At 43.2% G+C, this 25,155-nt stretch overlaps 1 protein-coding gene across 1 annotated transcript in view; it reads left to right on the forward strand.

Annotated features, from left to right (window-relative positions):
• The window catches only part of CYTH4 (cytohesin 4), a 42,154-nt gene extending 19,656 nt beyond the window's left edge, over window positions 1–22,498 (forward strand). The window contains exons 5-13 of the mRNA XM_079992923.1: window positions 3,062–3,180; window positions 3,619–3,699; window positions 5,745–5,857; window positions 7,119–7,267; window positions 12,123–12,234; window positions 13,632–13,708; window positions 14,305–14,376; window positions 20,870–21,024; window positions 22,384–22,498. Coding sequence (XP_079849049.1) covers window positions 3,062–3,180; window positions 3,619–3,699; window positions 5,745–5,857; window positions 7,119–7,267; window positions 12,123–12,234; window positions 13,632–13,708; window positions 14,305–14,376; window positions 20,870–21,024; window positions 22,384–22,456 — 951 coding nt within the window. The 3' untranslated portion in view covers window positions 22,457–22,498. The remainder of the gene's footprint in view (window positions 1–3,061; window positions 3,181–3,618; window positions 3,700–5,744; window positions 5,858–7,118; window positions 7,268–12,122; window positions 12,235–13,631; window positions 13,709–14,304; window positions 14,377–20,869; window positions 21,025–22,383) is intronic.
• Window positions 22,499–25,155: the final 2,657 nt, after the last annotated feature.

The raw sequence follows: 25,155 nt of genomic DNA on the forward strand, positions 1-25,155 counted from the left end.
GTCCATCCAGGACACAACAGTGCCCTTAGTTCAGTGGAGGCAGCCCCACCCTTCACTGCCATGTGATTCTTAATCACATAAGCAAATGTCCAAGTGCTTGGAGAACTTTTTGGATATATATTCAGTTAAGCTAAAAGATATATGACATTTCAGAAATTGATAATGAAGGCAACGCAGACAGTTTTCAATAGGAGACAACACCAACAGAGAAGGCATCTCACAATCATGGCTCTTAGAGGTTGTGGCTACTTGGAGTCTGTCACAATCTTGACAGCAGAAAAGGTGGAGTCCAAGAACAAAGGAAGTCCCTTTCACTGAGTCAGGCCATTGCTCCAGCTAGCTCCACGTCATCTACACATTGTGGACTGCCTTTCCGTCTGGTGGTGCTGTTGCTTAATGCCAGCTCAGTTCACTCTCATCCACAATTTGATGCTGAGTGAGGTGGCTGATCCAGTGTAAATCTCAGACACCTGGATTGGTGACCTTACCCAGCTTTTCCCACCTGGGTATTCAGTGCAGCACCAGTCAAGGTTGGTTGGAGTGTGGCAATGATCCACTGAAACCCCATAATTCTCCCCAGAGGCAGGCTTGCTGTTGGTGTCGGGAGGCAGAGACAGAACAGACTGTCACTATATTCAAGCAGGATTTGATCACATACCAGGTTGGGTAGCTAAACTCGATTTGGAGCTCTTGTGTGATAAACCCACTTCCAAAATAATCAAAATGTCATTTGCGATAGGGAAAGTGACAGGAAAACGCACAGGGACAAATGGCATTTGTTTGATGCGATGTGGTCTCTGACCTCTCCGCAAAACAATCAGAATGAATGCTTGATAGAGATGCAGAATGAAGAGGAACAATTAGGAAGGACTGAAAAATCAGCAGCAAGAGGCAGAACAGAACTATTGTAAGAATTCTTCTTCACCAGGAATATATGACCCCCATCCTCAATTCTTCTCTCTGGAATTGAATGAAAATGTTCCAAGGACGCCCAGAGCACTACCCTTATAGCCCAACCCCAACCAATGTTGCAACAGCCAAAAATGGAGAGGCAGTGTAGCATAGTGGTTAGAGAGCAAGACCAGGAAGACCAGGGCTCAAATCCTCACTTGGCCATTAAGCTCCCTGGTGATCTTGGGCCTTTCACTACCTAACAGGGTTGTTGTGAGGATTAATGAGGAGACGTAGAGCCATGTATACCACCTTGAGCTCTTTTGAGAAAAAGGTGAGCTAGAAATGCAACCTAAATAAATAAATAAATGTCCCCTTAAAAAGAAGATGGGAACATTAAAAAGAGACCCGGAGTGTCTCCCTCCTCTGGGTGGTTCATGCAGCATCTACTTTAGAAAGAAAACCAAAAACAACAATAAAAGTGTTTGCAGCCCTCTTAACCAGAAGATCTTTCAGCTCTTGGTCTTGCGCCATCTTTCTACAACAAGCCCTCATTTAGCCCAGCAACAGAGAGACCTGCAAGGAAAGTCGATGAGGCCCAAGCCCAGAACTCACCCTGGCTGGACTGAAGAGAATTGAAGTTGTGTCTGCTCTTATCTCTCTTTCTTTGGCCTAATTACATCTGTGCAGTCTATCAGCCCGAACCCAGTCTTCACTGCACTTCCTGCCAAACTGTTCCTTTCAAAATACTCCCAACTTAATTACTCCCCTCTTACTGTCTGTGCTGCAGTCAGGAGCAGAAGCTCCACAATTAAGCAGTAGCTGAGCCTCAGCAGAGCAGCAGATACGCTGGTGGGGAAAGGCATCTCTGTGGTGTAGTGGATGGGAAATGTCAGGAAGTGCAGCCCTAGTCCTGCTAGAGCTCCACAGTAAACAATGGGACTTCCTTGCTCCTCAAAATGAATGAGGCAATAATGAGGCTTTCAAGTTTGACTGTTGTTTGTCACCTGTTAGCTTTGAGGAAGTTAGGGAACCATGCCAGCATACTAATATATGCCTGCCAGCTGATTGTAATAAATTGGGTTTTGTGCTCTGTGTGTCTGTAATGGATTAACACAAAACCTTCAGTTTTTGGACTCTATAGTGGTACCTCGGGTTAAGAACTTAATTCATTCTGGAGGTCTGTTCTTAACCTGAAACTGTTCTTAACCTGAGGTACCACTTTAGCTAATGGGGCCTCCCACTGCTGCTGTGCCACCGCGGCTCGATTTCTGTTCTCATCCTGAAGCAAAGTTCTTAACCCGAGGTGCTATTTCTGGGTTAGTGGAGTCTGTACCCTGAAGCATCTGTAACCCAAGGCATGGATAAGGGAGCTGTCCTGATGAGCTTCTGCACTTCGAAGTTAACCATTCCAATAGTGGGCATATTCTATGCTACCATGGTAGGGTTAACTGCTTCTGATAACTGTGGCACTAAAATACAGTTGAAATTATTCTGGAGGCACATAAGAAATGTTGATTAGGGTTGAGGCTCTTTTCTTTTGCCCTGTTGGCATCGCTGATCACATAGGTTTTCCAGGTTTTGAAGCACTGCAACTACAAACCAGCAGAACCTGTTTACAGTATTTGACTAGAGAATGATGTCCAGAACAAATTACCAGCCTCCCTTCATCATATAAGAGTCACTATAAAAATATAAATATAAAGTGCAGCACCTATACAGTGGTAACTCGGGTTAAGAACTTAATTTGTTCCGGAGGTCCGTTCTTAACCTGAAACTGTTCTTAATCTGAAGCACTTGCCGCACCGCCGCTGCGCGATTTCTTTTCTCATCCTGAAGCAAAATTCTTAACCCGAGTTACTATTTCTGGGTTAGCAGACTGTAACCTGAAGCATCTGTAACCTGAAGCATCTGTAACCTAAGGTACCACTGTATTTAATTCCAATAAAGTATCCAGTGTAAGGAGTATAAACACAGTGACAAATCAGAAACAGCTGAATGAATTTAACAAAATGAAAGTGCAAGAAGGGTGATGCATGGGCAAAGAGAATTTTAGAGAGCTGGTGCCAGGCAGGTAAGGTATACATTTTTGCATATAAGCAGTATATAAATGTGTATTATTACTATTATTGACTCCTTCATGATAATCAAGTCTGCTTTTCACAAACAGGGCATCCAGTATCTGATTGAACACAAAATACTGTCATCAAATGTGGAAGAAATTGCCAAATTCCTTTACAAAGGAGAAGGCCTCAACAAGACAGCCATTGGAGATTACTTGGGAGAAAGGTGAATATTCTTTCTCTTTCTCTCTTTTCCCCATGTAACCACCTGAAATCATTTCCCCCACTACAATAAATAAATATTAGCGGGGGGGGGGGGGAAACAATTTCAAGTAGAGAAATATTTCATTATTTGCATAATATTTCATTATTTAAAAATGTTCTTTTCTTATATTTATATCCACCTTTCTTCCATTCTGAAATACAAGCAAATTGTTAATGAGAAAATGTCTTAACACCCCACAAATCAAGATGAATGTCCACTGTGGTATAACCACTCTGCAAACAAATCAGAACAAATACTCAGTAAAGACTGGGCATAGTCTAACCTCCTCACAGGCTTTGTGAAAGCAAATCAGAATGCAAGCTGAATAAACAGGTTAGGGGGGAATAACCTTCCTCTTTGCTTTCTCCCCATCTCACACTGTTATTTTTCTTCCACCAGGGATCCACTGAACCTCCAGATTCTGCAGGCCTTTGTAGAATGCCACCAGTTTGCTAATCTCAACCTTGTACAAGCATTAAGGTATGCTCTAAGCAAAGCATTAAACACCTACAGATGGAGAAATTCAATTCCATTTGTATTTAAAGGTGAACTTACCTAATTTACCATTTCCAAAACAACGGGCGTACTGAAACACAACCTTCCTTCAATATTTGCACTTCTCTGACCTTTGCAGTGCTGTTTTCCAGCTTAGTATGATGTACAAAAGGGGACGCAGGTGGCGCTGTGGGTTAAAGCCTCAGCGCCTAGGGCTTGCCGATCGAAAGGTCGGCGGTTCGAATCCCTGAGGCGGGGTGCGCTCCCGCTGCTCGGTCCCAGCGCCTGCCAACCTAGCAGTTTGAAAGCACCTCCGGGTGCAAGTAGATAAATAGGGACCGCTTACCAGCGGGAAGGTAAACGGCGTTTCCGTGTGCGGCTCTGGCTCTGGCTCTGGCTCTGGCCAGAGCAGCGATGTCACGCTGGCCACGTGACCCGGAAGTGTCTCCGGACAGCGCTGGCCCCTGGCCTCTTAAGTGAGATGGGCGCACAACCCCAGAGTCTGTCAAGACTGGCCCGTACGGGCAGGGGTACCTTTACCTTTACCTTTATGATGTACAAAATTGCATATACTGAAGTAAAGTGCACATGCAGTTGCATATATGAGTGAAAACATGCATTTTATGAGGGGAAATTTCATACAAAAATGTGTCTATTCAGAACAATTTGCCCTAAGATGCTGATGAATTTCCATGAGGAAACTTTTAAACAAAGAAGCAACAGCCTACAAACTGATGTCTAGATGTGGAGAACTAAACTTAAGATTGGAAAAACAATTTACTGAGAGAAGCTGAAATGGGCATTTTCACTCATTCCTGCCTACAGTATCCTATGCTGATTTGAGGACCGGTGCTGTGTTTGCTTCTTGACACTTCATGATGGACACCCTTTTGGATAAAAGAAATCCAGGTGCTGCTGAGCCAGAATAGTTGAACCTGGAAAGTCCGGGTTTTCAATTCATGCAGCCACCCTTTAACTCATGGAGAGCTGAAACAAAGAAGAAGATGATGAACCAGAGGCTTGTGTTTTGGCAGGGAATTCCCTCTCCGCCCCATGTGATTGTTATTACGAATTCATGCAGAATGCCCCAATAGGGCGTTGTTGAAGCTACAGTTATACATTCTGTTTCCTGTTGCTCTTTGAACCAACTGGTAGTGACTTCATCTCACATCACATGAGCTAAAACTGGTACTGGAAAATCTACTGTTTCCCCAGATCCCTAATACCTGATTATCTAGCTGACTGAGAATCTGCTCTTGGTGACAATTTGTTGGAGGAGATAGCTTCCCTTTTGCACTTTGACGTTTTCTCCAAATGCTTATTTGTCAACTTAGGTGGGTCTTGCTTGTGGAGAAGACATTTTGGAGCAGAGTTGCTTTGAGATAATTCCTGAGAAGGGAGCAGTGAGGATGAGGAACTGATACAATATTGACTTAGAGCTGCTGAACACATGATGAATTTCCTGCTCCAAAATCAGCCAATCAGCTTATTGTATACCCTTTGCTGTCACCTAAAAACCAAAGCAAGAACTTTTCAAGAAAATAGTCATTAAGGGTGAATTACATTTTGAGTCATTCGTTACATGGAATTTGAATAAGATGATACATACAAAGAGACATAGAACAAGTTGCATAGACCCTGCTCCAGCACAAAAGATGATTCCACATTTATGTAATTCATGCTGTGTGGCAAGTAGTGGCCAAATGCACTTTCCTCGGATGTAAAGAACCCATGAATTACCCATGTACCCATTATCACATGAGACAATCTGTCACTAAAATTCCATAAAGAGACTCCATGCTGGCTTCTAGTAAACTGGTCCTCAAGAGTTTCAGCTTTTCGTAGGAAGATATGTAGTCTAATCAAATAGGATCAAATGGAATGAATATTAATACTTTCTTCAATTCAGTAACCTCCAGCCATGTGTTAAGAGAATTCAAGATTTCCAGGATTGATACCAGTTTCAGTGGAAGACTCTGCCATCCTTATGCCAATTAGCAGACTCTGATGATTTGGTTTCTCATTCCCAGACAGTTCCTGTGGAGCTTTCGGTTGCCTGGGGAGGCACAGAAGATTGACCGTATGATGGAGGCCTTTGCCAACCGGTATTGTCAATGCAACCCAGGAGTTTTCCAGTCAACAGGTAGCTGAGAGGAAGGCTGTGAGATGGAAGTTGCCGATGTGGTGCCCTCCAGATGATGGGCTCCAACTCCCATCATGCCTCCCCATTGGCCATGCTGGCTGAGGCTGATGGGACTTATAGTCCATAACATCAGAAGGGTGCCTCATTGGCTATGCCAGATGCCGGGAAACATTGTGTCAAAATGAATCAAAGGGTAGCCCTAGTAACCACCGGGCTGCTCTGGTTGAGCTCTTCTTCCCTAGCTTTTTTTTTGGGGGGGGGGCTCTCCCCTGAAATTTTGTTTGTCTTAACCCCTCTGCCGAACCACACACTGACCCCATGCTACCACAAGCTACCCCAGTCCCCCCACTGCGGGCCATCTTTCCCCTTCCTACAGCTACTCCCATGCTCCAACTGTGGGTATTTCTATTAAGGCTGGGCTGAAATCCCCCTGGAGTTTCCTTAAAAAATACCCTTCCGACCATGAAAATAAGGTGCAATTTTCCGGTGCTTTCTTGCGGAAGAGTGGGAGAAAGTTCTATAGAGATTTGGGGAGGGGGCTACTTGGTTTTGCCAAGGACTGAGGCTAGTCGGAAGGCGTGGAGAGAGCCTCATGTCACTTCTCAGTAGAACCACAGTCCCTTTGCAGTGATGCAACACAACACAATGTCTCTGAAGACCTTCCAGGAAGTGGGCCAGGCAGGAAGCTGTGGAGAGAGCCCTGTGCTGCTGTGAAAAGCATGGGGCTTTAAAAGAAAAAGAAAAATCAAGGAAAAATTAAAAATCCAGTATGGATTCCTTCCTGGAGGATTTGAAAAAAATTCATACCCCTCCTCTCCAGTTTTTTGCAAGACTCAAATTTCCGTAAATGTGTTCTACTATGTGTACACCAAAACATAAGAGCTGGCCTGTAGTCCATCTAGTCCATCATTCTGCTCTCACAGAGGCCAACCATTTGCCTGTGGGAAATCACCGATAGCCTAATCCTCCATGAATCTGATCGACCCTCTTTTAAAGCCATCCAAATTGGTAGCTATCACTGCCTCCTGTGGGAGTGAGTTCTGTAGTTTAACAGCGTAAACGTATCCTATTTCAGAATAGTCATAGATAACCACAACTGAATATGAACACTGAGCTTAGGAAGCAAGTCTGTCGTATTCAACTGCATCTACCCAAACTAAAGATTCTCTTTGAAGCTTGCCACAATGCCTATTCTTCGAGCTTCCTAGAAATCATAGGCTTTAGGCACAGCACTCACTCGCTTGTTTCCTTTCTTTGGCAGACACCTGCTATATCCTCTCTTTCTCTGTCATAATGCTGAACACCAGCCTGCACAACCCCAACGTCAAAGACAAACCTCCCTTTGAGAGGTTTGTTTCCATGAACAGAGGCATCAATGATGGAGGGGACCTTCAGGAACCACTTCTGCGGGTAAGAGAGCTCTGTGCTTCCCTCTGTTTTTCCTGCTAGTTGGAAGTGGAAAGAGAGATCTTCAAGAATGGTTGAAGAGCCCACATATTCACCTATGCCATCTAGTTCTGGCCATATTACCCAGAAATCTTCAGGAACAATGACTTCAGAGGTTTCGCTTCTCTCTTCTCAGAAGTTGGGTTCTCTCACTAGTGGTATTGTAAGTGAGGCCAGGCAGTAGATATTTGGCACTGATCTGATGACACCAGCAGTCAAATTAGCCTCTGTCTGTTCTGGAAAGGGCCTGAGAGATGCAAATATTTCTTTGGGATTGAAAGGTGCATTGCAGTGGGAAGCAAAGGAGGAAGAGTAGACAGTAGATGAACAAACTGAACTGTGGGAAATCCAAATAAGAAAGGCAGAATAAAAATCTTGTTATGATTCTGGGTGAAAAATGACAGCAGAGAAAAAAATATGTATACCTAGAGTTGCCATCTATTTCACACACATGGTTTTTTCCTGCAGTATTTCTGCATTGAAGACCATTGTGGATTGTTCAGAAATCCTACAGGTATGGCTTCCCCAGCATGGCTATGAAGTGAAGGGGAACTTCACTTGTTGGATATCTGAATGGTATCTAACCTGAAAGAAATGAAGCAGAAAAGGGAGACGCTCTGAACCTATAAGCCAATTGATCCAAAGGTGGTCCACTAATGTATGGAAAGAAAGCACCAGGGGAGCTGAGCTCACTTTTTAAAAATGTACACAATTTATAGAGCAAGTCAAACATAATATGTACCCGTAGTAGTCCAAAATCCATACATTTGCTTAGGCATGTACAAATGATGCCCTCCTGCATGAGAGGAGAAAGGGATTATGCCAGAGGACATGCCCCAAATGCCAACACATGCAGTTTGAAAACTCATCAGAGACTCCAAAATAATTGTGTGTCTATCATACTCCTCCTCTTGTGCCAGACTCCACTCTACAGCAGGCAGTTCTCAAAGCACCTCGTAATAATGAGCTCTCCAGCAGACAATTAATAGACCTGTACAGAAAGGGAGCAATACTAATTCGTAGTCGATAGCCCATCAATTTCCCAGGTGTGGCAATTTCTTCCAAAGCTTCAGAGGACGTCATGAATCATTCTTCCCTCTCCACTAGAAATATTAGCTTCCTCTACTTAGTGAGGCCCTTAATGAGCTCAGGTTTTCTGCAGTACTGACACTGACTCAGCCCATTCTCCCGGGGAAATGTTGATGGGAGTTATTTATCTGATTGCATGTGATTATTTTCACAGGCACATAATATATGTTAACTATTACCTATATAACCTTTGCCTTAGTAGAATGCTATGTTGAATGACTATATATAGCCATTGATCTAATAACAAATTTGGGTGACCCAGTGCCTGCCAGTTTAAAACAGGAATGGACCACCCCCAAAATGAGGTGGTGATGGTGCAAAACTGTGGGATTCCCTAGATTTGAAGATGTATCAAAATTTAAGAGAAATGGGAAATATCAAAAATGGCATGATAAGGACCTATGATCTTCCAATGTGTACAGAATGCCAACACATCAACCGAGGAGGAAGGGGAAGGAAACTGGAGCAGGGGAGAAGGAAGGGTTGGACTGCTCAAGTTTCTAATAACATATAGCAAGTGTATGATGGAGGGAGAATCAGGGTTTGTGGGAGAGTTGTATGCCAAGAAGAGGTTACACTCTCCTCCCTGCACTACAAAGCAAGGCTGCAGGAAAAAGGAGAGGACAAAGAACACATTTCTCCTTTCCCACTCTTCAAAATGCCACCCACCCTCTCACCCACTATATAGCTATAAAATATTCAGAGTCAGGGCTAGCTATGATGTTTCTGGCTGCTGAGAGTAGGTGGGTTATGAGCTCTTTATGGTGTGAATGGGTATTATTATCTTGGAAGATGTTTAGTAGGGCCAGTTCTGGGGTGACATCTAAGACTTGTTTAGTTATTTTGCATATTTCTTGTATGATTGCTGTCCAGAAGAGTTGGTTTTTGGGGCATTCCCGCCACATGTGGAGGGATGTGCCTGTGGAGGTGCATCCCCTCCAGCATTTTGGTGAGGTTCCTGGGTGTATTTCCGTGGTGTTAGGTACCATCTGTAAGTGGGTTTCATAGTGAGTTCTTTCCTTTTCATTGATAGTGATTTAAAGGGAGGTTTAGACCACATTCTAGTCCATTGGGTGGGGTTAATCTCATGTACAATGAGCACTAATAATGAAAGATATGTTGTAGATTTCCCCCCACATTTATTATGCTATTTTTGTGATATACAAATGACCTAAGAAAACTTGGTATATTTGTTTGCATAACATTATCCTTGTTTTAAAAAGAGTCAGGGCTAGCTGCCAGCCCCAAATTTAAGCTCTATAGTGCTGGACAGCACAACAGATAAAGGGGGTTTTTTTTTGGGGGGGGGAGGACAGGAAAACATGTTGCTCCCTCCTAAAACTTCTCTCCCATCAAGGAGGCTTGAAAAGCACTATAAGCACTAGGGAGGGGCAAAGTGAATATAAAATGGAAGAATGGTATAAAGAGGTGTGGTATATAACTATTAACAATAAATTAACATGTGCTATATATTTAGAAGAGGAATATGCAGGAGAAATGATTTTGAGGAAGGTGTTTGTATAATTTGTACTGTTAAAATGGAAAGGGGTCAAATCATCGCAAGAGCTGTTGATTTTTTGGGAGGTTGGATAGTTACAGTGGAATGGTATTGGGGTGGGGTACACATTTTTATTCTTATTTGTTTATTATTATTACTTCTGGCGGTTCCCTCATTGCGAGAAGTGAGGTTACAGGGAACCAGACAGAGGGCCTTCTCGGTAGTGGCGCCCGCCCTGTGGAACGCCCTCCCTTCAAATGTGAAGGAAATAAGTAGCTATCTTATCTTTAAAAGACATCTGAAGGCAGCCCTGTTTAGGGAAGTTTTTAATATTCAATGCTGTATTGTTTTTAACACTCAATTGGAAGCCACCCAGAGTGGCTGGGGAAACTCAGCCAGATGGGCGGGGTATAAATAATAAATTATTATTATTATTATTATTATTATTATTATTATTATTATTATTATAAAATTAAATAGAAAATTATAAAAATTATAGAAAAAGAAAAGCACTGTAAGCCTTGGGTCCTAAACTTTTCTAAGGGTCAGGATACACCACATCATTTTGTTGCAGGATTTGTGTTTGTGTGTGTGTGCACCCACATACCCCTGCCTGCCTGGCTGGCTGCCTGCACCCAGCTCTCTAAAACTTTCTTACATTTCAGTGAGATTAGTGCCCTTTTTTAAATCTATGTTTGACTTTTGAAGACATGGGAGGTTTACCAGAAAATGCTGCTCTTACACACTTACACACACACACACACACACACACAATGTCCTTACCATTGGAAACATTGGAGGTGTATGATTACAGGGCAAGAGAGACCATATTCTAAGCAGCATTCGCTTTTGTCAAAGTGTGGCTCAGACAGTGAGGGGAGGCTTCACACAGTGTCCTTTATTAACTAATGCTACACAGCCCTGGACAATTTCTTCAGGAATTTTGCAATTTCTTCCAATTTCAACATAGCCTACCTATCAAAAATTATTCTGAAACACCACTCAGGGGGCAGCTCTGATTTTATATAGCAACCACTGAAGTGCCCTTCATATGAAAAGATTGGATTTCCTGCTGCTGGCAGTTTGGAGGAAGTTGCAGTGACATTACATAATGTGTGACAGCATGTTCCAGTAGTCCCAATATCACTATTTTACTGGACAAGAAATGAGAAAATCCCCTTGTGAATGAGTCAGACGTGCATAACTGGGACTTTATGTTCCTCCAATTTTGAAAATAAAGAAAGAAACCATATAAAGGAAACCCACTTGCTGAGTATAGAATAGCTTATGGAAATGAAAGGGATGTTTTTGATTCTATTTGGAGACCAAGAATCAAGTTCATTATGCTTGAAAGAGAGAGAAGAGTGATGAGAGGAGGAAATGGGTTTGAGGTAGGAAGCATGAAAACTGCTGAAATCTGGGTTGCTTCTACACTGGTCCTTTTCTCTGAAAGTGTCATCATTTGCTCTCTCACTTTTTGCATGTTTAACAAATCATTCCATGCCAGTCATTAATTATAGGTTGGCCTACAGTCTATATTTCAGACCTGATTTGTGATCGTTTTAAAATTGGAAATGCATTTGCAGTGCCATCCTGTCCCATGTGCCCTTTGGGGCTCCTGTGCCTTTAATTAAAAGCATCCTGCTGGCAGTTTCACCACTTGATTCCTATTGAGCACAGGATTCCTGGCGAATAGCCTCTTAATTGCCCCTTGGTTTAATTGCCCCTTAATCGCACCTTATCAGTTAGTGTCCCTGCGTTGCTTGTGTGCATATGAACGCTTTCATTCCTTATTTCAATCATGGCCTATTAACTTTTGTGTGGAAAAATTGGTACTATTCCCGTTATATAAAAGCAAAAAGGAAAACACTTTGGCCAGTATTTTACTAAGTCAGATGGAGACTTCATTGGTTTCAGAGGGTCTACTCTGAGTATGACCCACACAGGATATCTCCCTGTGAGAAAAAATAAGTGATTAAACACACAGGTGGGCAGGAGGAAAGGGACAGGGTTGAGGGAGGAACCATAGCTCAGCTAAAAGGCTCCTCAGTGCTCAGTTTGAAGGATCAGGTGGTGGGAACGATCTCTGCCCATGATGCTGGACAACTGCTGCGCTGAATCACCATTACTAATACCACACAGTCCTAGAAGGCACAAGCGTCCTGTGTCCCTGTGGTGAGATGTGTGGCATTCCCCTTCAGGATTTTCCTCTTTCTCCTTTTCCTGAGGCAGAGTTTGTTTGACAGCATCAAGAACGAACCATTCTCCATCCCAGAGGACGATGGGAATGACCTCACCCATACTTTCTTCAACCCCAGCCAGGAAGGCTGGCTCCTTAAACTAGGTAACATCTTTGTATTTTGCTGAAAATCTCGCTGCTGCCCCTCCACCCCAAGTTATCCCTCCCCACCCCCCTCAATCTCTCGTAAGGAAAACCAGCAAAGCCTTTCCTCATGAGCTCAGGACTGCAGCAAGCTGCCAGCCAGGCATCCTTGCGTTGTGGTGGGGTGACAGTGACCCCTGGCGTTCAGTTCTGCTCTATATTCCCTAGAGATTCCCTTCTTTCAATGCGCAGGCTGTCTTGAGCCTGGATGAAATAAATGATCTCCCCTGCCCTTATCTGGCTTGGTTCTTGGCCTGCATTCTTGGGGCAGGAAGGAGACGGTACCTGTGTTGCTGGGGAAATGGCATTTTCAGAAGATGCTCAGAGCACAGATGTGAGTGCAGGGATCCATTCCAGCGACACAAAGGCTGCATACATGCCATGCATCAAAAACAAATTTCCTCTCCCCCCCCCCCATAAAGAATCCTGGGAATTGTAGTTTGCTGAAAATTGTTGCTCTCTGAGGGGTAAATTAATATCCTGGGGTTTACTTGGAGGGAAGGGAAGAGGTATGCTTTAAATGTGTCTTGTGTGCACAGCCAAAGATGCTGAATATTGTTTTATGGTTCTTTCCTGGCTGTTCTCAAGATCAAGGGGAGGGATAGTCAACCTAGTGCTGCAGATGTTATAGCCTGCAACTCCCATCAGCCCCAGTCAGTAGAGCCAATTGCCAGGGGTGACGGGAGTTGTTGTCCAGCAACTTCTGGAGGACACCATGTTTTCTACCCCTTATCTAGGATGTGCAGGGTGGTATAGTATTTCTTTACAGTTTCACCATGGTCTCAAAACCTTGCAAGATTGGACTGAGGGATAGTAACTTGCCTGAGGCTACCCATTAGGCAACATTGCCAAGCAGGGCTATGAACCTACACCTAACAGTAACTTTCTAGACATGGCAGCCCACAACCACATCCAGAATAACATTAGCCACGCGCGTTGTGACCATGAACAGTCAATGTTTTACCACCCCTAGGAAACATGGTCATTGCTTTTCTGCCATGTGGCTGCAATCTGCCATATTGTTCTGATGTGTTCTCAGAGAACACTAAGACTGCCTGCGCACCATCCATTTACAGGAAATTTAAAGTACATCTTGCCCGCCCCTCCAAAAAGAATCCTGAGGACCGCAGTTTGTTAAAGTTGCTTGGAATTCTAGCTCTGTGAAGAATATACTACAGTTTCCAGGATTCTTTGAAGAGAATGTGCTTTAAATGTTTGGTGTATGTGCAACCTAAGCCTTCTAAGATAACTCTAAACTAACTCAATCTATAGCAAACATCGCTTAAAGATTAATCCAGTCTTAAGCATGCATTGTGTGTGTTTGTGGACTGACATATTTTTAATTCCTTTTGCACTAGGAGGCAGAGTGAAGACTTGGAAGCGCCGTTGGTTCATTCTGACGGATAACTGCCTGTACTATTTTGAATACACCACGGTAAGAGTTGTGTCCCTTCCATTAAAAAAACCTTATCTGAAAGATGTATCCTCAGAGAATGTGAGGGACATTCTAGTGTGGTGCAGGGGCTAGAGTACTAGTCCGGGACCTGGGAGATCAGGGTTCAAATAACTACACAGCTATGAATGAACCTGGACCAGCCACTCTCTCTCAGTCCAACCTGCCTCACAGGGTTGCTGTGAGGAGATAAAAGATAGAGGGGGAAGCAGGTATGACAACCTGAGCTTCTTGTATGAATAGGGGGATAGAAATATGGTGATAAAAACATACATAGAAGAGGGTGCTCTTTTATTTATTACAATTATATACCTTGGTCTTCAAGGTAGTATACCTGGTTCTCCCAATTTAATCCTCACAACAACCTTGTGAGGCAGGTTAGGCTGATGGTGAGTGACTGGCCCAAGGTCACCCAGTGGGCTTCATGGCTGAGTAGGGATTCAAACCCTGGTCTCCTAGGTCATAATGCCAACCTTGTTCTCCAGCCCAGGGTCAGCGGGCAGCTGCTAGCACTAACTTCCTAGGTACTGCCTGCACATTGGGAAGGTAACTCATCTCTGATTTGAATTTTGTTCCAGGACAAGGAGCCGCTGGGGATTATTCCACTGGAAAATCTATCTGTTCGAAAAGTAGATGACCCGAAGAAACGAGTAAGTCACTGCTACTAACTGTGATCAGTGGTTATCATCCTTTCCTTAGACACAACAAATAGTTTTTCTTCCCCAGTTCAGTAGCTTTGCTGTAGCATGAAACTCCAGGCCAACAAGGCCTCTACTTCTGGTTCTTTGGTTGTAAACTAGATGGTCCAAGCAGAGTCCACAATAAAATGTCATGTGGATAGCTCTTTTTTTAAAAAAAAACAACAACACCTTTATTATACTTCAGATAACAAAAAGTAAACATAAAACCGTTCAATACATTACATTACATACATTACATATAATACGTACCTTACATACCTTCACATCCTACATGTACACCACGGATATTAGATTTCCAGCTCTTCCCTTTGTGTTTCAGGTGGATAGCTCTTGTTTAGGACTCCAGACATCAAGTGGTCCTCCCTCCCAGATTTTCCATTTGCTTTTCTACTTCAACCGTCAGTCAACCTGCCATGCTTACTGAGCATTGCTCAGTCCTCAGTGAGCTGATTCTTTCCCCCACTGAGGAGTCTTTCCCCTATATTTACTTTGTAGTTCTACAGACTTTGGGATTCCCCCGGGTTTGCTGATCTCTCTGTCTTGTGTGTGGATGATACCATATTGGACACATAATGATACTTCATTAGCAAGACCCAGTGAAAATATGTTACTACTAATTGGTGTCTGTAAAGCCAGCAAAACACAGGTTCCACCAAGCTTCACTGCATGACCAACCAGGCTCCATCTGACTCTCCTGTGATGCACTAGATTCCCCCAGCCTCTGCTTTGGCTTCACCTTCAGCCACACCCAAGTTCCAATACTTTTGAAGTTCAAAAACAACAGCCTTGTTGTTGATAGTTCTTGGAATTCCCAATGACAAGGAAGTGGATAGAGTTAGATTTGGTAGTCTAGCTTCCCTCTTCTTCTCCTCCTCCACCTCCACCTTTGCTTACATCAAAAGATCCATCGTAAATTTCCAAGGAACACCAAAATCCAAGTCACCCAATATGTATGTTATGCAGCAAACCTGTACCAACTTAGCCAAGAGTAAGACTCATTAAATACAGTGGGATTTACTTCTGAGTGAGCATGTATTGTAAATAATTTTCATCTCTAAAACTTTGTGGGGTTCTCTTTTTTTTAAGTAATGAATTAAGGACCATGTGCTTTTCAATCACACATGTGCGTTGGCATTCAGAACACCATAAAGTGGGAGACAACTTACAGCTTGCTGAGTAACTGGTGTAATTCTCTTCCCTCCCAACCCACTCCATAAAGGTCTAGGGCAGCCTTCCCCAACCTGGTGCCCTCTATACATTTCGGACTACAGCTCCCATCAGCCCCAGCCAGCATGACCAATCATCAGGGACTATAGAAGTCGCAGTCCAAAACACCTGCAGGGCACCAGTGTCATAGCTCTGCCCCAAGTCCCATTGCCAAGCAACAGGGTGCAGAGCTGGGTGGAATCAGATAGGAGATGAGACTGATACACTTGCCTCAAAGTCAATTCCACATGTGAAGTCCTGTCCATTCTGAGGGTCAGGCAAAAAGCAATCCAAATTGTCGTACAATCTAGAGGTCACAGAATGCAAGCGGACATGAAGTGAAGGGTCCAAATGGAAGCAGCAAGGTAGGGCTGGGAACCACAGACATTGTTTCCAGCATCTGACTGCTGCCCAAAGTCCTGTTTAAGAAGGCTGAAGCTGGCTGGTTCTCCTCTGTGTCCTTGAAGGCTGACCAGCTGCAGGTGGAGCCACTCCACCTTCTCTCCCTTCAGGCTGCTGTTCAGTAGGGGAAGTTGAGTCCTGGCCCATCACAACCAGATTAGGTTTTTTCGAATAAAGAAAGTGAAAATTTCAGAGAAGTGGACTGGGATATCCTTAAGAACTTGACCAGCAAAAACCCCTCCCTATAGCATCTGCCCCTCTTGCTTCTACACACCATTTGTTTCCTCCACAAATTACTGGGGAAAACCAGGTGCATTTTGTAGAATGCTTAACATGTATGAAAATGCACCAAGAGGGAAGGTGAGCTTCTCTTGGGGTTCTCAAAAGCTCATTTTGGAGCATCATGGTACATCGAAAGAGGCACCTGAAACCCTCCAATTACTTTTGCATGTCAGTACCTTCTGAGATGGATAGCAGCGGGAGCAATACACCTGTCTTTAAAAAGAACATTGAGTAGCAGCGCTTTGTTACTGGTGTCTCGGCTAATCAAGATCTTGAGGGAGCCCACCCCTTAGCGGTGTCTGTCAAGGAGATCTCATCTGAAAGTTACACTGAGGAGGGGGAAACGGGTGCCAGATCAAAACACACGATTTCTGCCGATAGCTTCTCCCTAAGATTGGAGTGCATCCATTCAGCAGATTACTTGATAGCTTAACTAGGAGTGCACTTGAGAGATGGGAGGTGGGAGTTAGAATTCTTCTAACAGGATCTTACAAAAGCTACATGGTGCCACATCAGGAAAAAACACCATAGAAGGTGAAAGCAGTCAGGCAGTTCTACAAAGCTGCTGCCAAATCACTCAACTTTCTGCATCTCTTTGGGGCACAGAGCAGCCCGGGTTGGTGGTCCTTGCCCAAGGATACAGGAATCAAAATGCCCTTCAAGTGGGCAGCCACCTATGAGCGCAAAGGGATTCCTGGTCCGTGAGTTGCTTTTCATTAGAAAGCTGACACTAAGGCTGCCGAATGTAGTCTTATTATGTGTAATAATCCTTATAGTACTCACAAGTAGAAATGCACAGGATTGGGCTGCCCAGGAGTAACTGCTATAAGGGTCCATCTAAGTGCCCACAAAGGACTGTAGTTTAGTGGTGGAGCAGCTGCTTTTCATGCAGAAGGTCCCAGATTCATTTCTGTGCATCTCAAAGTAGAGCTCGGGATTCCTGCCTGAAAACCTGGAGTACCACCCTCAATCGGTGTGGGCAATGCTGAGTAGATGGGTCAGTGGTCTGGCTTGATATAAGCTTCCTATGTTGCTGTGTTCTAATGCGATGGTTCCCAAGCTTTTTCCTGCCCTGGACCACTTGAAAATTGCTGAGGGTCTTGGCTTAATTATTCTCCCACATGTTGCTTGGAAATTGTAATATGATAAATGCTGAAGTATTTTAATGGAATTTTAATGAAACGCAACAAGAGCTCAAAGAAGCAATAAACATAGAATTAAAAAACAGTATTAATATTTTAATACTTCTTTCCCTTTCTCAAGACCTCCCCTTGTCTTACCACCAGCCGTGACTTTATTCCCCTGAGGAAGGCAGAGCTTTGTCCCCATCCTACCAACTTCCAGTCTGCCCCACTCACCTTCCAGGAGAGTCATTAAGTTCTAAGAATGATGGAGCAGCCACTGCATTCACAATTCTTCACACAAACACACACTGCTCTTCACACACATGTAGCTGTGTCTCTTTGCAGAGTTACTTCCCTAGGCCACCTGAAGGAAGCTCATGGACCACCGATGGTCTACAGACCACACTTTGGGAACCGCTTCTCTAATGTGTAACATTGTACATCTACATCCCCACTTTTTCTTTCATGAAGTCAGAAAGAGGATTTGTTGTTGTATTCAAGTTATTTGTAGCTCTTTTGTTACAAAATGTTTGACAAATGAAATTCTTTGAAGGAAAGATTACGGAAGCAAGGGGGTATTGGTATCAAGGCACACGGAAAGACAAAATTTATACCTTCATTTCCCAAGATGCAATGGGGTGTTTTTCACGCCCCACCTACCTGTAACTATTTTTTTTAAAAAAAGAGACAAAGCTGCACATTACACATTAAGCCAGGGTAGCTCTGCAGATGTTGCCCTGCAGTTCCTCTCATCCCTGATGAGAAGTGGGCTCCATTTCTTGCCTGTGCTTGCTTCATACTTGTGGTTTTTGTCACACTAACTTGGATCACTCCAAATCAAAGTTTGCATTTCCTCTCAAAAATACATTATGTATACAAAAAATCTTTACATTCCACTATTTGTTGAAAAAATAATAGTATAATAATAGTTTACAATAATAGTACATGGAACCATACAGTACAGAAAACCATACGAAAAGGTTAAAATCAGAAAACAGCGAACTCTTGTGGAAAGACATATTCTTAATAGCCTGCAGACTTTCAAAAGTTGAGACGGAAAGCCCTGGTGGAATCTCTCTTGGCAGAGTATTCCACAGTACTGGGCCAATGGCACTAAAGGCTATTTTTTGTTGTTGTCAAATGAGCTGCACTGACTTGGAGAAAGACTAGCAACGCTCCTGCAGATGATCTCAGTGATCGAGCTGGAATATAAGGGTTCAGGCAGTTCCTAAAGTACCATGGACCTAAGTTGTTCTTGGCTTTGTAAATTAATACACAGACCTTTGACCTGGTTTGGTAGTAGATGCACAGCCAGTGAAGGTGCTTTGTTAATGGCATCATACATTTTCAGCAAGATGCCCCATCAGCAGTCTAGATGCCTCATTCTGCACCAGCTAGGGCATCCTAACCAGACTCAATGGCAGCCTCACATACAGTATACATTTGAATATGCATGTGAATATATGCATTTCTGTATGTATTTTTTCTCCAAGGTGCCTTGAAAAAATAAATTTTGATATGGAGATGTGCAAGATCAGATGAATGGCTATGTTTCTTTTTTTTTTAATAATTTTTATTCATTTTTCAAACACATAATAAAAACAAATCACCAAACAAAAACTCAAAACGCAAAACAAAAGCATACATAACAATTAAACCAATATAACTTCAAAATTGTATTTTCATACCCCTTCTTTCCTTCGACTTCCCCATACCTCCCCATCCCTGCATCCTTGTTTTATGATTCTTTAGCAACCCTTTGGTCAATTTGTCTTAATTCCCTTTCATTAAATTTCCTTTAGTTTTTTAGTTACAGCTGTAATTCTCTGTTTCTTACCCCTTGACATCTTAGCATTCCTCAATTTTACAACAGTTTTTAAGGTATATTTTAAATTTCTTCCAGTCCTCTTCCACTGTCTCCTTCCCCTGGTCACGGATTCTGCCCGTCATCTCAGCCAGTCCCATAAAGTCCATCACCTTTGTTTGCCATTCTTCCAGAGTAGGTAGTTCTTGCATCTTCCAATACTTCGCCAGTAGAATTCTTGCTGCTGTAGTAGCATACATAAAGAAAATCCTATCCTTCTTTAACACCAATTGGCCAACCATGCCCAAGAGAAAAGCCTCTGGTTTCTTAGGAAAAGTCCACTTAAGGACTTTCTTAATTTCATTATAGATCATTTCCCAAAAAGCTTTAATCTTCGAGCAGGTCCACCAAAGGTGGTAAAAAGTACCTTCAGTCTCATTACATTTCCAGCATTTGTTATTTGGCAGATGATAGATTTTTGCAAGCTTGACTGGGGTCATGTACCACCTATAGATCATCTTCATTATGTTTTCTTTTAAAGCATTACATGCAATAAATTTAATACCGGTGGTCCATAACTGTTCCCAGTCAGCAAACATAATATCATGACCGATGTCTTGTGCCCATTTAATCATAGCTGAATTCACCGTCTCATCCTGTGTATTCCATTTCAACAGCAAATTATACATTCTTGATAAGTTCTTAGTATTGGGTTCTAACAATTCTGTTTCTAGTTTTGACCTCTCTTTCTGAAATCCTATTTTCCTGTCCTGTTTAAATGTCTCATTTATCTGATGATAATGCAACCAATCTCGAACTTTGGGCTTTAATTTCTCGTAACTCTGAAGTTCAACCCTTTCACCATCATATTCTAAAATTTCACAATATTTTGGCCATTTAGAGTCCATATTAAGCTTTTTCACTTCGCTTCCATTGGTGACACCCACCTGGGAGTTTTACTTTCCAACAAATCTTTATATCGAATCCAAACATTATACAATGCTTTCCTTACAATATGGTTTTTAAAGCCTTTATACACCTTTGCCTTATCATACCATAAGTATGCATGCCATCCAAAGCTATTATCATACCCTTCCAGATCCAAAATGTCTGTGTTCTCAAGAAGTAGCCAGTGTTTCAACCAGCAAAAAGCTGCCGATTCATAATAAAGTCTTAAGTCCGGCTATGAATGGCTATGTTTCAATCCACAAATTTGCCCAGGAGACACGGATCGGGTCAGCTCACGCCAGAATTGGCAAAGTTCAAATTCCGCAAGTCAATAAAACGAGTAAATAAAATGGCATTCCCTGTTGCAAAGCCTTCTCTCTCTAGATAAATTTCAGTCTAAGTACACAGTCGAGGAATGCAATGCAAAGTGTTTCCCCAAGGTCAAGCAGCCAGTCCTTCTCAAAAAAAGGAAATAAATCCCAAGTCCTTCACAGCGCAGTGTCATTGCCACGAGATCACATAGAATTTCAGCATTATTGTATATGTGAAAATCTGAAGGGGGATGCCTTTGCAGCTTTGACCTAAAGCACAGCAGAAACAGAGGCTTGCCGCATGTTGGATCTTGTAGCTTTGTTGATTTCCAGTCTCTTGATTCCTTTCCATTTTCTGTCCTTAGAATTGCTTTGAGCTCTTTAATACAAACAGCAAGGGGCAGAAAATCAAAGCCTGCAAGATGGACGGAGACGGGAAGGTGGTTGAAGGCAAACACCAGTCTTACAAGATCTCTGCACCCTCGGCGGAGGAGCGTGACCTATGGATTGACGCAATACGGTGAGAAGGAAGGCTGTCAGGGTGATGTGGCAGCATGGTGGTGCTATGAGAACAGTGGGCACAGGAGGGGAAATTGGAGGGGAGAAATACTCAGGGATAAGGCACACCATAGTTTCCAACCAGTGTGACAATCGAGAGCCCAGTGTGGTCCTGACGGGTTGTGCACCCATGAACCCTCAAAGATCTGTGCACCTACATGGCCTCATTTGATTTCTAATCGCCCATTAGCTCTAAGTAATTCATGGCAGAATGTGTGGACTGTCTCCACTGCAAAGCACAGTGTTTTGAACCGATGCAAATGGTCCGTCTGTGCCATTTGATCTATGATGGTGATTCATCTTTCGGTGCTGCAGTCACCAAGTGAGGAACACGCATTTGTGATCCACCTCACGGCATTCACAGTTTGGTTCAGGATCTTTTAAAAACAAAATAACGAGACTGCCAGTTTTTAGGTATAAAAGGTGGCAAGACCAGACATGTGTAGAGGACATAGACACATACTGAATTAACCTGGTACCATACCTTTTGGGGTTTTAAAGGCCAATGCAGCATAGGTACATTGGTTAAAAACCATGTAGCCCACTTTCCGTACTGATATCTTTGCTAGCCCTGGGAAGGAGTGAGCCCTTTGCTCCATTCTATCAGCCACAACATCCTGCCTTTTCTTCTTTGCCCCTTAAAGTTTTGTGCTGATCACCAGGTGGCTTTGATTCTCCTATGAACAGCATCCTACTTCCTACAGTGGCTAACCAGATGCCTCTAGGAAGCAACTGCCCTTCCATCTTGTGCATTCCCAGGAACAGGTATTCAGTGGCATATCACTCCAACTCTGAACATGGAAGACAGGGGCTGGGCCATAGCTCATAGGCAGAAAATCAGCTTCACACATAAAAGGTCCCAGGTTCAATCCCCAGCATCTCCAGGCAGAGCTGGGAATGTTCCCTGCCTGAAGCCCTGGAGAGCTGCTGCCAGTCAGTGTAGACAATACTGAGCTAGATGGACCAGTGGTCTGACTCAATATGAGACATCTTCTTACCTTCTTATGAATTTCTCATGGCCTCATTTGACTATTTCCCCATAGCAGATGCCTAGGAGCCTTGTCCTGTTTATTGTCCTGCCAATAGCATTGTTCTTAACTGAATGGTTTGTATGATGTATTCCTGATTTTTAACTGTGTATTTGCAATATCTTATAAGCTGCTTAGAGGATCCCCACCCCCTTTCTAAAACATATTAAGTGCTACATATTATTTTCTAAATAAATTAATAATGTCCTCCTGGTTCCTATGAAGGTGATCAACACTTTGCTGGTGGCTGAGCCTTGAATATCTCCCATTTCCACCCCCTTTTTTTATTCCAGAACCAGCATCACACAAGACCCCTTCTATGATCTGGTTGCTGCTCGTAAGAAAAAGATCGCCAGCAAGAAGTGAGCTCCCCAGCCGCCATCTTGCTGATGTTTCAACCTCAAGAAATTTTTTTTGGCTTCCATGAAGTCCTTCTTGCAAAGGAACTCAAAAACACCTCCAGCTTCCTGTCCAAGGAAGGAAAATGACTGAGAGGCTGTTGGAGGGTCTCACTCCTGGAGTAAAAATCTAACATGACTTGAGACTGCAGCTCATTTGCCTGAACAGATAGCAGGTCCTTGCATTTGCATCGCATGGAGCAGGGATTGGATGCTTATATTCATTGCTCAATGATCTGGGTCAAGGAGAATCATGGAAAGGAGCAACCTTTTATTAAACTACCCAGCACAGCTGCCACTTATATATCAGGAAAGTCTTGTGGATGTGGATTCCTGTCTTACTTGTCATTCCATGGCCTTCTGGGTAATTGAGTTTTGCAGTATGTAATGAAAACACTCATTTGGAATAATAAAATGAAGGATAAAATTCATCTGGTGAGAGGCAATACAATGGGGTGGTGGTGCTTGTCCAGAGTAAGTCCATATATGTTTTTGGTCTACTGAGCTTGCCGTATGGTTCTTTTAAACTTTGTCTTTTCAGGACAGAACCACCCAGGCAGAATCAGAACCACCCAGGCAGAATCTGGCTCTAAAAGGTCAAGCAGGGAGTTGGTGGTTCCTGTGTTCTAGCTGCCTGCCCCAGCATAGGGGTGGGTTGTATGTGTCTTGTCATTTTATATTGACCTTTTGGGAGAGCCACTGGGCTGTTGGATTGAGACTTTGGGGCTTTGGTCCAGGAGGCATGCATTCAAGTTCTGCCTCACCCATAACAGGAGGAGCAGACAAATCGCTCTCATTCACCCTCAGATTCTCATCTGTAAAATGGGTATAAGGGCACCTGCTGCCCTGGATTCTTAAGAATTGGTACTGTGTAGAGCACTTTGTGAACTGAAAGTGCTATGTAAATTATAAATAGAAGTAATAATAATAATGATGATGAATTGCCACAGAGTGGCAATAAATAAATAAAATTCAAGCAAATGTAAAAAATACATATGCCAGATGTAAGGGTGTAGTAAGGGTGCAGTTTTCTACACACACACACAGGGTTAAACAGATGGAGAAATGACAACTTTTCTTTATAAATAAAAATGTGAAAAAACATTTCAGCCTCTTATGCTCCGTTTTTGTTTTGTGTTATCAACGCCAAACAGAAGCAGTAGGAGTGCTGTGTATTTGTAGTCTTCTTTCCTTTTTCCCTTTGATACATGCAGCCTTCTAGCTGGGGAATTCGAAGAAACCAAAACACTGGCGCAGTTTTGAAGCCGATGGTTCAAATCAGTGCAGTTTTGAAGAGGCTCAGTCTGCCGTCTTTGATTCAAAATGGCATCCAATTGGCTGCAATCTCATAAGAAAAGTTGCACAGTGAACAAGCAACTTGCCCAGACACATAAGTCATGTCTACTGGGAAAGGAGCTGTAGCTCAGTGGTAGAACACATGCTTTGCATGCAGAAGGTCCTGAGTTCAATTTCTGGCATCTCCTGGAAAGAGTGGAAAAGCCCTGTATCTGAAAACCCAGAGAGCTGTTTCAGCACCTTTCTATGTCACCACCTACCTGGTTCTGAAATACTTTGATGCCACTGAAAGATGCAGGCAATGTCCTCCAGTGCATTTAGTTTAGCTCTCCATTTCAAACCCCACTTCTGCTACTGGAAGACATAGAGCAAGTTGCAAATAACAGGTGTGGGGGAAGGTTGGTTATGACTGAGACTTCAGCAGGGGCAAATGGTTAAAGCACACCACCAAACCATGGTCTTAATTTTTCCTGGGGTCAGCTAGTTTTGGTTTTTTTAAGACAAACAAGAACTTTGTCTATCCACACTTCCCTTTGTCCTGCAAGTTCTTCTGTTTGTCCCATGATTTCTAGGGTCTGATAGCTTTTCCTTCTGTCTCTCCGCTTTCTCCGGGAAAACCCACAATTTGCTGCTGAATCAGAACAAGCATCAATCCACAGGTAACCTGACTGGTGTTTGTTCCAATTCAGAAGTGAATTGCAGATTTTCCCTGGGGAAAGCAGCAAGACAAGAGGAAAAACCCCTTGGACCTGTGCCTAGGAATCACAGGACAGACAAAAGTGAGGATGAGCCCTGTGTCTAGTTGGACTCTTAGCCCTATGCAAAACTGGAATGTTACTTCCCAGATCTCAGAAGGCTATTGCAAAGCTGTGCAGTGGAAGGACTGTTAGACTGATGGTTGCAATCCTAAGAGCTTGGAACATGCTTTCTTTTTCCAAAACAAAAGTACAAATGAATGATCGGAGCACTCAGCTCTGAATCCAGCACCGCCTGGTGCACTTCCACAGCACCACGTGATAGAGGACTCGGAGCCAAGTGTCCTGATAAGTCCTCCTTTCGTTTTGAAAAGAGAGCAAGTTCCTAGCTCTTAGGATTGCAACCATCGGCTCACAAGAGGTTCAGAAGGTCATGCCAAACAGTTGTTGGAATAAGCTGCCCTGGCCTGCCTCGTTCTTCTCTGCAGAATGGAAAGCCAAGATAAGAAATTGTGCAAAGCTATTCCATTTCCATAGTTTATAATTGGTGGAGAAATCGGGGTGGGGGTTGTGACACGGCATTTAATTCCCCTGGGTGCAGAATTTTGATGTGGGTTTCTTGCAGAAATGGGGAGCAGCATACAGTCCTGGTGAGGATAAGGTCCATGATGCAGCA

Source organism: Podarcis cretensis (assembly GCF_951804945.1).
Source record: "Podarcis cretensis genome assembly, chromosome: 10".
NCBI lineage: Eukaryota > Metazoa > Chordata > Lepidosauria > Squamata > Lacertidae > Podarcis > Podarcis cretensis.